Source organism: Oncorhynchus keta, chromosome 32 (assembly GCF_023373465.1).
Source record: "Oncorhynchus keta strain PuntledgeMale-10-30-2019 chromosome 32, Oket_V2, whole genome shotgun sequence".
Lineage (NCBI taxonomy): Eukaryota > Metazoa > Chordata > Actinopteri > Salmoniformes > Salmonidae > Oncorhynchus > Oncorhynchus keta.
This window is the reverse complement of record NC_068452.1, coordinates 9,045,790-9,058,460: the sequence shown is the minus strand read 5'-3', so window position 1 is coordinate 9,058,460 and position 12,671 is coordinate 9,045,790. Positions and strand designations below refer to the sequence as shown.

Sequence of the window (12,671 nt, the reverse complement as noted above, 5' to 3'; positions counted from 1 at the left end):
AGAATTTCCTTTGGCAGCGATTACAGCTGTGTCTTTCTGGGTAAGTCTCAAAGAGCTTTCCACACCTGGATTGTGCCACGTTTGCCCATTATTCTTTTCATGCTTTGTCAAATTGGTTGTTGATCATTGCTAGACAACCATTTTCAGGTCTTTCCATAGATTTTCAATCAGATTTAAGTCAAAACTGTAATAATAATAATAAATGCCATTTAGCTGACGCTTTTATCCAAAGCGACTTACAGTCATGTGTGCATACATTCTACGTATGGGTGGTCCCGGGGATCGAACCCACTACCCTGGCGTTACAAGCGCCATGCTCTACCAACTGAGCTACAGAGGGACCATGTAACCCGGCCACTCAGGAACATTCACTGTCTTCTTGGTAAGTAACTCCAGTGTAGATTGGGCCTTGTGTTTTAGGTTATTGTCCTGCTGAAAGGTAAATTAATCTCCCAGTGTCTGATGGAAATCAGATTAAACCAAGCTTTCCTCTAAGATGTTGCCTGTGCTTAGCTCAATTGCGCTTATTTTTTTATCCTGAAAAACTCCCCTGTCCTTAACAATTACAAGCATACCCATAACATGATGCAGTCACCACTATTCTTGAAAATATGGAGAGTGGTTCTCAGTAATGTGCTGTATTAGATTTTCCCCAAACATAACACTTTGTATTCAGGACAAAAGGTGAATTGCTTTGTCACATTTTTTACAGTGCCTTGTTAGTTGTTACTTACTTAGTGCCTTGTTGCAACAGGATGCATGTTTTGGAATATTTTTATTCTGTACAGGCTTGTAACGTTCGTCGTCCTCGTCTGAGGATTATGAAGGATCGGAGGACCAATGGGCAGCGTGGTACGTGTTCATGATGATATTTATTAAACTCAGAACACTAAACAAAAATAATAAAGAGAATGACACGAAACAGTCCTGTACGGTGAATACAGAAAACACAGGTGGGAAAAGGCTACCAGTATGATTCTCAATCAGAGACAACGAACGAAACCTGCCTCTGATTGAGAACCATACAGGCCAAACACAAAACCACAACATAGAAAAAAGAACATAAGACTACCTACCCAACTCACGCCCTGACCATACTAAAACAAAGACAGAGCAAAAGAACTAAGGTCAGAACGTGACAGTACCCCCCCCTCCAAATGTGCGGACTCCGGCCGCAAAACCTGAACCTATAGGGGAGCCTCCCGCCTGGGTGTGCGTCTGTCCTCAGTGGGGGCTCTGGCAGCTCAGGACAGACGGGCGGCTCTGGCAGCTCAGGACAGACGGGCGGCTCTGGCAGCTCAGGACAGACGGGCGGCTCTGGCAGCTCAGGACAGACGGGAGACTCTGGCAGCTCAGGAGAGACTGGCGGCTCTGGCATCGCTGGACAGGAGTGAGACTCTGGCAGTGCTGGACAGGCGGGAGCACCTGGAGGAAGGAGACGGAGAGACAGCCTGGTGTGTGGGGCTGCCACCGGAGGCCTGGTGCGTGGAGGAGGCACCGGATAGACCGGACCGTGGTGGCGCACTGGAGGTCTCGAGCACCGAGCCTGCACAACCCTACCTGGCTGGATACTCCTCGTAGCCAGGCCAGTGCGGCGAGATGGAACAGACCGCACTGGGCTGTGCTGGCGAACCGGGGACACCGTGTGTAGGGCTGGTGCCATGTACCCCGGGCCGAGGAGACTGGAGACCACTGGAGACTGGAGACCACTGGAGACTGGAGACCACTGGAGACCAGATGTGCTGAGCCGGCTTCATGGCACCTGGCTCGATGCCCACTCTAGCCCGGCCGACACGAGGTGCTGCGATGTAACGCACCGGGCTATGCCTGCGCACCGGGGACACCGTGCGCCTCACTGCATAACACGGTGCCTGCCCGGTCCACCTCTCTCCATGGTAAGCACGGGGAGTTGGCTCAGGTCTCCTACCTGACTTAGCCACACTCCCCGTGTGCCTCCCCCAATAGATCTTTGGGGCTGCCTCTCGTCCCAGCCGCGCTGCCGTGTTGCTTCCTCATACCACCGCCGCTCAGCTTTCGCTGCCTCCAGCTTTGCCTTGGGGCGGCAATATTCCCCCGCCGTCCAGAATCTCCTCCCATGTCCATGAGTCCAGAGATTCCTGCTGCTGCCTGATACCACGCTGCTTGGTCGGTGGGTGATTCTGTAACGTTCGTCGTCCTCGTCTGAGGAGTATGAAGGATCGGAGGACCAATGCGCAGCGTGGTACGTGTTCATGATGATATTAAACTCAGAACACTAAACAAAAATAACAAAGAGAATGACACGAAACGAAACAGTCCTGTACGGTGAATACACAAACCAGAAAACAATCACCCACAAAACACAGGTGGGAAAAGGCTACCTAAGTATGATTCTCAATCAGAGACAACGAACGACACCTGCCTCTGATTGAGAACCATACCAGGCCAAACACAAAACCACAACATAGAAAAAAGAACATAGACTACCCACCCAACACACGCCCTGACCATACTAAAACAAAGACATAACAAAAGAACTAAGGTCAAAACGTGACACGGCTTCCTTCTTTTCAGTCTGTCATTTAGGTTAGTTGTGGAGTAAGTACAATGTTATTGATCCATCCGCAGTTTTCTCCTATCACTGCAATTCAACTCTGTTACTGTTGTAAAGTCAGCATTGGCCTCATGGTGAAATCCCTACCAATAGGTGCCCTTCTTTGCAAGGCATTGGAAAACCTCCCTGGTCTTTGTGACTAATATGTGTTTGAAATTCACTGGTTGACTGATGGACCTTACAGATAATTATATGTGTGTACAGAGATGAGGTAGTCATTCAAAAATCATGTTAAACACTATTTTTGCACACAAGAGTTATGTGACTTGTTAACCTATTTCTATTATTATGTGACTTGTTGACCAATTTCTTACTTCTGAATGTATTTAGGCTTGCCATTAAAAAAAAGAGTTTAAGTAATTATTGACACAAGACATTTCAGCTTTTCATTTTTTAAATTAATTTGTAAAACAATTCCACTTTCACATTATGGGGTATTGTGTGTACACCAGTAATCAAACAAATCAGGGTGTAACACAAAAAAAAATGTGTTAAAAAGTCAAGGGATTTAAATACTTTCTGAAGGCACTGTACATGTTAAATGATTGGCAACTGTAGTATGCTACAACTGTGCTACGTGGAGGTTCTGAAATAAATGCCAGTCAGCCCTTATGCTCTAAATGTGAACCCCATTGTTTCAACTTCCAACAGACACAATTGTACATGTTCATTTACGACATTTGAACTGGGCAGTTTTGTTTCTTCTAAAAAAAGGGGGAGCAGGGTGGTTCTATCTAAATCCAGTTAAATGCACACTGCAACTCAGCCACAGTGAGGGTAAACAAAGAACGCTGCTGGCTTCCTGAGTGAAATGACGTTTTTTTTTCGGACAAAGGAGAATGTAGCATATGTGGCGCAGAGAGAGGGAGGATGTGAGCTGAGTTGTTGGAAGGTTGCTGTGGCTTTCGAAAGTTCTCTCACGTTCACATTGTATTCAGCAGTAGAATTCAACTGAAAAGAAAACAACGTTCAACTGACAATTAAGTGTTCATAGACGACTTTCTTTTTTCAGTTCCAAATAGTTAACAACTGCATTGGTTGTCTCAGTTAGCACATGATTTAATGCTACAAACCAAGATGTGAAATGAGTGAATGCACTCTCTACACTTCAGCTTGTCCAGGACAAGTAGGCAGCTGCTTGCGTTCGATGAAGTAACAGGAAAGACCTCATTTCCCAATGAAATCTTTGCACTCATACTGTCTGAAAGTCGAATGTTTACACGGCAGATGCTGGCAGGGGTAAGCGACCAAAAGATAACCTCCTAGCTTAGCTCCTCTGATTGGACGAAAGAGGATTGTTTTAATGGAGATCTGACTGCACCAAAAACCCAAAGCTGGCGGCGAGTGTGACCCTATTCCATCCAAGGAGTTACAGTAAAGTAGACGTCCCCTCTCAATTGTCACTTTATTTTAGAAGTGGATCGAATGACTTCATTACATTTACATTTTAGTAATTTAGCAGACGCTTTAATCCAGAGCGATTTACAGGAGCAATTAGGGTTAAGTGCCTTGCTCAAGGGCACATCAACAGTTCTCATTCATTTCCCTTTTAAATGGGTTTACAGTGGTTAAACTATTTGTTTTAGTTGTGTTAAGAGTCTTAGTTAACAGTCTTATTTTCACATATAAAAAATAAAAATGAAATAAAAATGTACGCTGTGTCTAAAAGTATGTGGACACCTGCTCCATCTTGTTCCAAAATCATGGGCATTAATGTCGAGTTGGTCCCCCATTTGCTGCAATAACAGCATCCACTCTTCTGGAAAGGCTTTCCACTAGATGTTGGAACATTGCTGCGGGGACATGGTTCCATTCAGCCACAAGAGCATTAGTGAGGTTGGGCACTGATGTTGGGCGATTAGGCCTGGCTCGCAGTTGGCATTCCAATTCATCCCAAAGGTGTATAGCTATTTTCAGGTCTCTCCAGAGATGTTTGATCGGGTTCAAGTCCAGGGTCTGGCTGGACCACTCAAGAACATTCAGAGACTAGGGTTGTTGTCCTGTTGGAAGGTGAACCTTCGCCCCAGTCTTGAGGTCCTAAGTGCTCTGCAGCAGGTTTTCATCAAGGATCTCTCTGTACTTTGCTCCGTTCATCTTTCCCTCAATCCTGACTAGTCTACCAGTCCTTGCCACTGAAAAACATCCCCACAGCATTATGCTGTCACCATCATGCTTCGCCGTAGGGATGGCGCCAGGTTTCCTCCAGACACACATGACACTTGGCATTCAGGCCATAGAGTTCAATCTTGGTTTCATCAGACCAAAGAATCTTGTTTCTCATTGTCTGAGAGTCTTTCGGTTCCTTTTGGCAAACTCCAAGAGGGCTGTCGTGCCTTTTTTTCAGCTGGCCACTCTACCATAAAGGCCTTAATGGTAGAGTGCTACAGAGACAGTTTTCCTTCTGGAAGATTCTCCCAACTCCACAGAGGAACTCTGGAGCCACGTCAGAATGACAATCGGTTTCTCAGTCACTTCCCTGACCAAGGCCCTTCTCCCTCGATTTCTCAGTTTGGCCAGGTGGCCAGCTCTAGGAAGAGTCTTGATGGTTTCAAGGGGCCACTGTGTTCTTGGGGACCTTCAATACAGCAGACATGTTTTGTTACCCTTCCCCAGATCTGTGCTTCGACACAATCCTGTCTTGGAGCTCTACTGACAGTTCCTTTGACCTCATGGCTTAGTTTTTGCATTTACATGCACTGTCAACTGTGGGACCTTAGATAGACAGGTGTGTACCTTACCAAATCATGTCCAATCAAGTGAATTTACCACAGATGGACTCCAATAAAGTTGCAGAAACATGTAGAAACAGGATGATCAATGTAAACAATACTGATCAATAAATAAGGGGTATGCTCAAATAAAAATAAAACATGTTTTTTAGAATAAGGCAATAATGTAACAAAATGTGGAAAAAGTCAAGGGGTCTGAATATTTTCCAAATGCACTGTATATATCCTATATGATGAAACAAACAATCAACAGCTTCTTTTGTACTGTAACTTTTGATGGTTCCCCCTAGCCTGGTCTCATACTGGTATGACACCAAATGAATACAGAGAGGAGTTTGCTAAAGCACGAAACAGACTGGTACACCAGTCTAGGATCCCACTGCCAGGATGTCTTGATTAAAATTGGTCATTTATATGGGGTGTGTTCTTGTCTACACAGGTACAATGGCTCCCTACCCAACGGAGACAGGGGGAGGCGGAAAAGCCGCTTTGCACTGTGCCGGAGACCCAAGGCCAGCGGGGTGAAACCCAGTACAGTGCACGTGGCATGTACACCTCAGGCAGCCAAGGTAGGAGCTAGGAAACAGTCATACTGTATGCTGGAATTTAAGACTTATTTCTGTAATCGTAGAAACGCTCTTATATAATGTAGTGTGTGCTTGATAAAAACACAAGCTTCTCTCTATAAGAGGCATTTTATCTCCACGCAGAACGAGGGCGCCTGAAGTAAATGTAATTGGTAATGACATCATCCGGCTACTCCTAACATCAAACTTTTCCCTCACCACCTGCAGGCCATCAGCAACAAGGACCAGCACAGTATCTCCTACACTCTGTCCCGGGCCCAGACGGTGGTGGTGGAGTACACTCATGACGGCAATACAGACATGTTCCAGGTGAGTGTGTCCTCAGCGTGTCCTCACTGCTCAAGTCAAGCCTGGTCCCAGATCTGTTGTGCTGTGTCTTGCCAACTCATATGGTCGACTGTGTGATCACGCTCTCCGTAGCCGATGTGAGTAAGACCTTATGTAACTCTTAACTAATAAATTGCATGAAAACGATAGAAGACTCGGCTAACAGGCAACAATCTTAGTGAAAGCACTAATGGTTGAGAGACCACATAAAAAGGAGACAAGGAAAGGAAGCCATTTGAGTACTGAGACAGAGAATACATATCTGTGATTCCGAAAGCTAATCTAAATAAATAACTGAATCAGTTTAGTTACTATATATGCCTCTCTAAAAATGTTAGCAAGAACATTACTAAAGCTAAAAGGAGTATACACTGATAAATCATATACCTCTTCCCTTCTATCCCAGATTGGGCGTTCCACAGAGAGCCCCATAGACTTTGTGGTGACGGACACGGTGCCTGGCAGCCAGCAGAGCCACGGGGGGGAGGGCCAGACCCAGACCCAGTCTATCCAGAGCACCATCTCGCGCTTCGCCTGCCGCATCATCTGCCAGCGGAGCCCACCGTACACCGCTCACATCTACGCCGCCGGCTTCGACTCCTCCAAGAACATCTTCCTGGGGGTGGGTTGGTTGGGGATTGGGATGAAAACAAAATAGCTGCCATATAATTAGGGTAGAAATACGACTAATATGATATACTGTTTCTCTGTAAGCATTTGCAACTGGCATGCGCTGAGGCAATGATGTTTAAAAGTCATAATATCACCTTGAACTATTAGAACTAAAAGTGTTGCACGCATATTTCTGAAACTCTCCTTTTCTACTTTCTACCCCTTCTTTCCCCCAGGAGAAGGCAGCCAAGTGGAGGACACAGGAAGGACAGATGGACGGGCTGACCACTAATGGCGTGCTGGTGATGCACCCTCGCCACGGCTTCACGCAGGACTCCAAGCCGGGCGTGTGGAGAGAGATCTCTGTCTGTGGCAACGTCTTCACCCTCAGAGAGACCCGCTCTGCCCAGCAGCGGGGCAAGATGGTGGGTAGCTAGTAGATACATACACAGACACAAGCATGCACACATGTACACACACAGATGCCGTGCGCACACATGAAGTAACAAGCACTAACATGTGTAGATGTTCACGCACACACTCCTGTGCAGTCGCATTGAGTGATTCTCCTCCCTGTCAGCTGTGCTTTGACATTATTTTGCAGGGACATTGTTTTAAGAAGCTGTTTCTGAAGCCTTAATTAACACTGCACTAACTGAGTGGAAGCCACCAGCTAATGTCCCCAATTCTCACACTAACTTGGAAAAATGTATCTCTGGAATAATTTTTCAGAACATTGACTCCACCGTTCTCCAAAATTTTATTTTTGTGTAACTTCATAAAGCCATTGAACAGCAGCTCTGTGATATGAGCAGATGGGACATCTTAACTAATTAATTAGTTATCTCAGTTGTACAGAATAGTCTGGTTGGATGGGCTCCAGCTGTTTGAGGTCTCTGTTTCTCAAGCACAGAAATCGGCCTCTGATTTATTATGTGATACAGTAGGTCTGTTATGTCACCGATGATAACCTCCCCTGGAAAACCCTGAGTCTAGACTTTTAAGTTCCATCCCTTCCTCCCAGAGACCACACAGTCAGTTTGGAAGATTTCAGTGTGTCAGAGTAATTCTCATAGGAATACCCACCCCCCTTCCTCACCGTCATTTTGGGAGGAATGACTGAGTCTGAGACATGCTGTTATTATGATTATGATGTGGTTTGGCCTTTAAACTTTAAAACTGAGGCACGAGAATGGCCAGGGAAGGGGGGGGGGGATCCAGAGAGAGCTGATGAGAGGAAGGGATGCTGGTTCAATGGGTTTAGTCACAGCAGGTCTGCACTCTGTCGGAAACAAAACCAAGATTTCTTTGATGTATTATTGAGGTACATACTGAAGGCCAATAATACAGGACAATGCTCAATATAATATACTTACAGTATCTCTTCTCACTCCAAACAAATGAAAAGCACTACATTAAGTCCCTTAATGGAGAACCCAGGATCCCACCTTCATTCACCCCACAGCTATTAAATGTGGCATCCATAGGTTGCCGTCTACTGGACCGTTGACACGTTGCAGAGCAACTCCATGTGGAGCATGTGTTTGTATTGTGTCTGTTAATATCTTGCCATCTCTTTTCTAATATTTCTGTGTCTCTTGTCCTGAACCTCTCTCCCATTGCAGGTGGAGAGCGAGAGCCAGGAACTGGTGGATGGCTCGCTGATCGACCTGTGCGGCGCCACCCTCCTGTGGCGCACGGCCGAGGGCCTCTCGCGCACTCCCACCGTGAAGCACCTGGAGGCCCTGAGGCAGGAGCTGAATGCCGGGCGGCCCCAGTGCCCCGTGGGTTTCAACACCCTGGCCTTCCCCAGCCTCCGCCGCAAGGAGATCCTGGATGAGAAACAGCCCTGGGCCTACCTCCGATGCGGCCATGTGCACGGCTACCACGCCTGGGGAAGCCAAGGACGGGAGCCCGAGGATGAGGTGGTGGAGGTGGGCCGTGAGAGGGAGTGCCCCATGTGCCGAACCAGGGGGCCATATGTACCGTTATGGCTGGGGTGTGAGGCAGGGTTTTACTTGGACGCGGCACCGCCCACACACGCCTTTAGTCCGTGCGGTCATGTGTGCTCGGAGAAGACGGCGGCGTTTTGGAGCCAGATCCCGCTGCCACACGGCACACACACTTTCCACGCCGCGTGTCCGTTCTGCGTGCAGCAGCTGGCCGGCGAGAGCGGCTACCTCAGACTCATCTTCCAAGGGCCCCTGGACTAGATAATGGACAGCGGTCTCCTTCCAAACCCCAACTGACGCTTAACAACTACCAGAGTTGTGATCATTAGGGCACACAACCAAAAACATCTTAAAATGTTTTGCAACACAAAATGAAAATGTTAGTTTGTTATTGGACAAATCCAGGTAGTCCCTCACTGTTTCAGACAGTTTTCTTCTGTTTGGTGGCTCATGAACATGACCCAAGGGCCATTCAATAACCAAGTGAATGGTGGAAATACAGCTTAAAGGACTGTTAAACATTTCTTAACTTAAATATTTCGGAGAGCTACAGAATACTTTTTTTCCAAGTGTCCTTTTTTCTAGCAGTGCTGTTTTCGATACTATAACTCTATTTTTATGTTAACAATGAAAAAGCGCTACAGTATATGCTAACACAGAAAACTCTTCCACAGGTGCAGATTTGTAATGTTCTGATGCAAAATCCATTGTGAGGCTGTGTGTGTGTGGCTCCACGTTTCTAGTCATTTCTTTTTCTATCTGAAACTTACGAGGTAATTGTAGCAGAAACGAGCATACTTTGTAATGCTAGCTACTGTTTTGGAAGGACCTCCTTTTTCTTAGACATGAAGACCCATGTTGTTAAACTAGGCCTATTAAGTCATTATTTGGCGATTGCATTCAAAAAAAGTGCTTATGGCCTTGTACCTTTTTTTTTTACTATGAAACCCAACATGTTCTCTATCTTAATGTTATCAATCACCACGGTGACAAGGTGGAAGTGGAAGAATGACATAATACAAAATAATATCACTTTTCTCTCTGTGTACCCTTCTGCCCTTCTGAACAAGGACTGGAGAAACAGATCTATGAATTGACTGATGGAAACTTGTTGACAATGACAAATATCTGAATGTCCAGACTGTGTTCAAAGCAAGTGATCCGTTTTTTTTTTCTTCTTTCAATTGAAGTGTGGCCCTAAAACACATCGACTTTTCAGACGGTATGAAAGTTTTCCCCTCTCATCTTCCATGTGCACCTGCATTCAGTGTGTATATAATATTTATGTTTGTGTGTATGTTCATTTACCCCTGTATCGCCTTCTGATCTTAATGTACGCAGTGATTGGTACCCCAATTTGAGTCATGTGTGAGAGCTTATGTTCTTTACCGTTCAACCAACTTCCATTCACGTTTTACCAGTTTGTTCTGCTTTATATGCTCTTGGTCGCCTGATGCCTTCATTCAGGACGTTGAGTATTATTTCTGCAAAGAGGGTTGCTGTTGCAGACAACACTTTTTTTTACCAACTGCAAACAATAAAAGTGAAAAGCTTTTAAATTGTTCACATTTGTGTGAGTCCTCGCTCTTTTTCCCATCCACTGTTGGAATCCAAGATCATCAAATCCACACTGGACAGAACTTATGTATACTAGATATTTGGTTTACTTAGCTGAAATAAATAACATGTGCAATGACATTCGCCCTATTATACACGGGATTCATTTGGATTGACGGTACTGGCTAGTTCACATAAAAATGACTTTTGCCACTTGAATGTGCCACGAGAATGTGAAAATGGTCAGTTATAAGCAGTAGGTAGGAGATTGGGCAACTATATTTGTATTTTTTTTTAGGAACTCAGTCGGGGTCTCAAATTACTTAATAATAGAATACACAAGGTGCAATTTGGTTGCGCATCAGCAGTCACTCAAATAGCCCAAGTCAGCTAAACGTTTTTTTTGATTGGTAAGTCAGTCTAGCGGCCAGCTATCTAAACTTGTAGTAAGCATGTGGGAATTAGCAACCGGGGTGGGGCCCATTGATCATCAGTTATCATATTAAAAACTGCAAACATTTGCCTTCATCCTATGGCAAAATGACACAACAGTGGTAGGCCTGATCACCGACAACGACGAGACAGCCTATAGGGAAGAGGTCAGAGACCTGGCAGTGTGGTGCCAGGACTACAACCTCTCCCTCAATGTGAGCAAGACAAAGGAGCTGATCGTGGACTACAGGAAAAGGTGGGGGCCGAACAGGCCATTAACATCAACAGGGAGCGGATCGGGAGTTTCAAGTTCCTTGGAGTCCATCACTTGGTGTCCATCACATCATGTGTCCATCACATCATGGTCCAAACACACTAAGACAGTCGTGAAGAGGGCACGACAACACCTCTTCCCCCTCATGAGACTGAAAAGATTTGGCATGGGTCCACAGATCCTCAAAAAGTTATACAGCTGCACCATCGAGAGCATCCTGACCGGTTGCATCAACGCCAGGTATAGTAACTGCTCGGCATCTGATAGTAAGGCGATACAGAGGGTAGTGCTTACGGCCCAGTACATCACTGAGACCAAGCCTCCTACCATCCAGGACCTATATACTAGATGGTGTCAGAGGAAAGGCCAAAGAATTGTCAAAGACTCCAATCACCAAAGTCATAGACTGTTTTCTCTTCTACCGCACGGCAAGCGGTACCGCAGCGTCAAGTCTAGTACCAAAAGGCTCCATAACAGCTTCTACCCCCAAGCCATAAGACTGCTGAACAATTAACCAAATGGCCACCGGATCATTTACATTGACCCCCCCCCCCATTTGTTTTTTACACTGCTGCTACTCGCTGTTTATTATCTATGCATAGTCACTTCTCCCCTACCTTCGTGTACAAATTACCTTGCATAACCTGTACCCCCGCACATTGATACTTTTTGTGTTACTTTTTATAATTTTTTACTTTCGTTTATTTGGTAAATATTTTCTTGACTCTTTCTTGAACTGCACTGTTGGTTACGGGCATGTTGTATTCAGCGCATGTGGGTAGGTAGCCTAGTGGTTAGAGCCAGTAACCGAGAGGTTGCTAGTGGGGCGACAGGTAGCCTAGTGGTTAGCCTAGTGGTTAACCGAGAGGTTGCTAGATTGAATCCCCTAGCTGACAAACCCCTGTCATTCTGCTCCTGAAAAAGGCAGTTAACCCACTGTCATTGTAAATAAAGAAATTGTTCTTAACTGACTTGCCTAGTTAAATAAAAACATGTGACAAATAAAGTTTGAAATGTGTAGAACTGCAGGAAATAAGCTGTATAACTGCACACTTTTCTCTCCACCCCATAGCAAAATGAGTAGAACTTCATGAAATGAGTCATACAATTGCAAAATGTTCTCTGCCCCATGGCTAAATGTGTCGAATTGCAGCAAACTTGCTTTAAAACTACAACATTTTCTCTACACCCCATAGCAAAATGTGTAAAATTGCAGGAAATTAACTTAATTGTTTTGTATCTCTTCACTCACATGTGGGGGGCCACTAAAATGTTTTGCTTGCAAGGTGGGGAGGGGGCTGTATAGATGTGTGGGAACCACTTACATGGCCCCCACGCAGAACCACGCCCCCCACGGAACCACTTCAGCTGCAGCCCCTCGCCACAAACCACTGCAGCCCTCATGCCCCCACGCCACGAACCACTGCCACTAACCAGCACCCCCCCTGGCCCCCCACGCCACGAACCATGCAGCCCCTCATACACCCCCACGCCACGAACCACTGCAGCCCCTCATGGCCCCCTACGCCACGAACCACTGCAGCCCCTCATGCACCCCCACGCCACGAGCCACTGCAGCCCCTCATGCCCCCCCACGCCTATCCCTGC

At 46.0% G+C, this 12,671-nt stretch overlaps 1 protein-coding gene across 2 annotated transcripts in view; it reads left to right on the top strand.

Annotated features, from left to right (window-relative positions):
• The window catches only part of LOC118365006 (E3 ubiquitin-protein ligase pellino homolog 1-like), a 43,724-nt gene extending 33,360 nt beyond the window's left edge, over window positions 1-10,364 (top strand). The window contains exons 1-6 of one of the 2 annotated variants that reach the window (XM_035746886.2): window positions 3,528-3,832; window positions 5,762-5,891; window positions 6,117-6,218; window positions 6,643-6,858; window positions 7,085-7,273; window positions 8,474-10,364. In XM_035746886.2, the coding sequence (XP_035602779.1) occupies window positions 3,771-3,832; window positions 5,762-5,891; window positions 6,117-6,218; window positions 6,643-6,858; window positions 7,085-7,273; window positions 8,474-9,061 (1,287 nt within the window). In that variant the 5' untranslated portion in view covers window positions 3,528-3,770 and the 3' untranslated portion in view covers window positions 9,062-10,364. Of the gene's footprint in view, window positions 1-3,527; window positions 3,833-5,761; window positions 5,892-6,116; window positions 6,219-6,642; window positions 6,859-7,084; window positions 7,274-8,473 lie in introns of those variants that run through there. The other variant, XM_035746885.2, reaches the window with a different exon arrangement.
• Window positions 10,365-12,671: the final 2,307 nt, after the last annotated feature.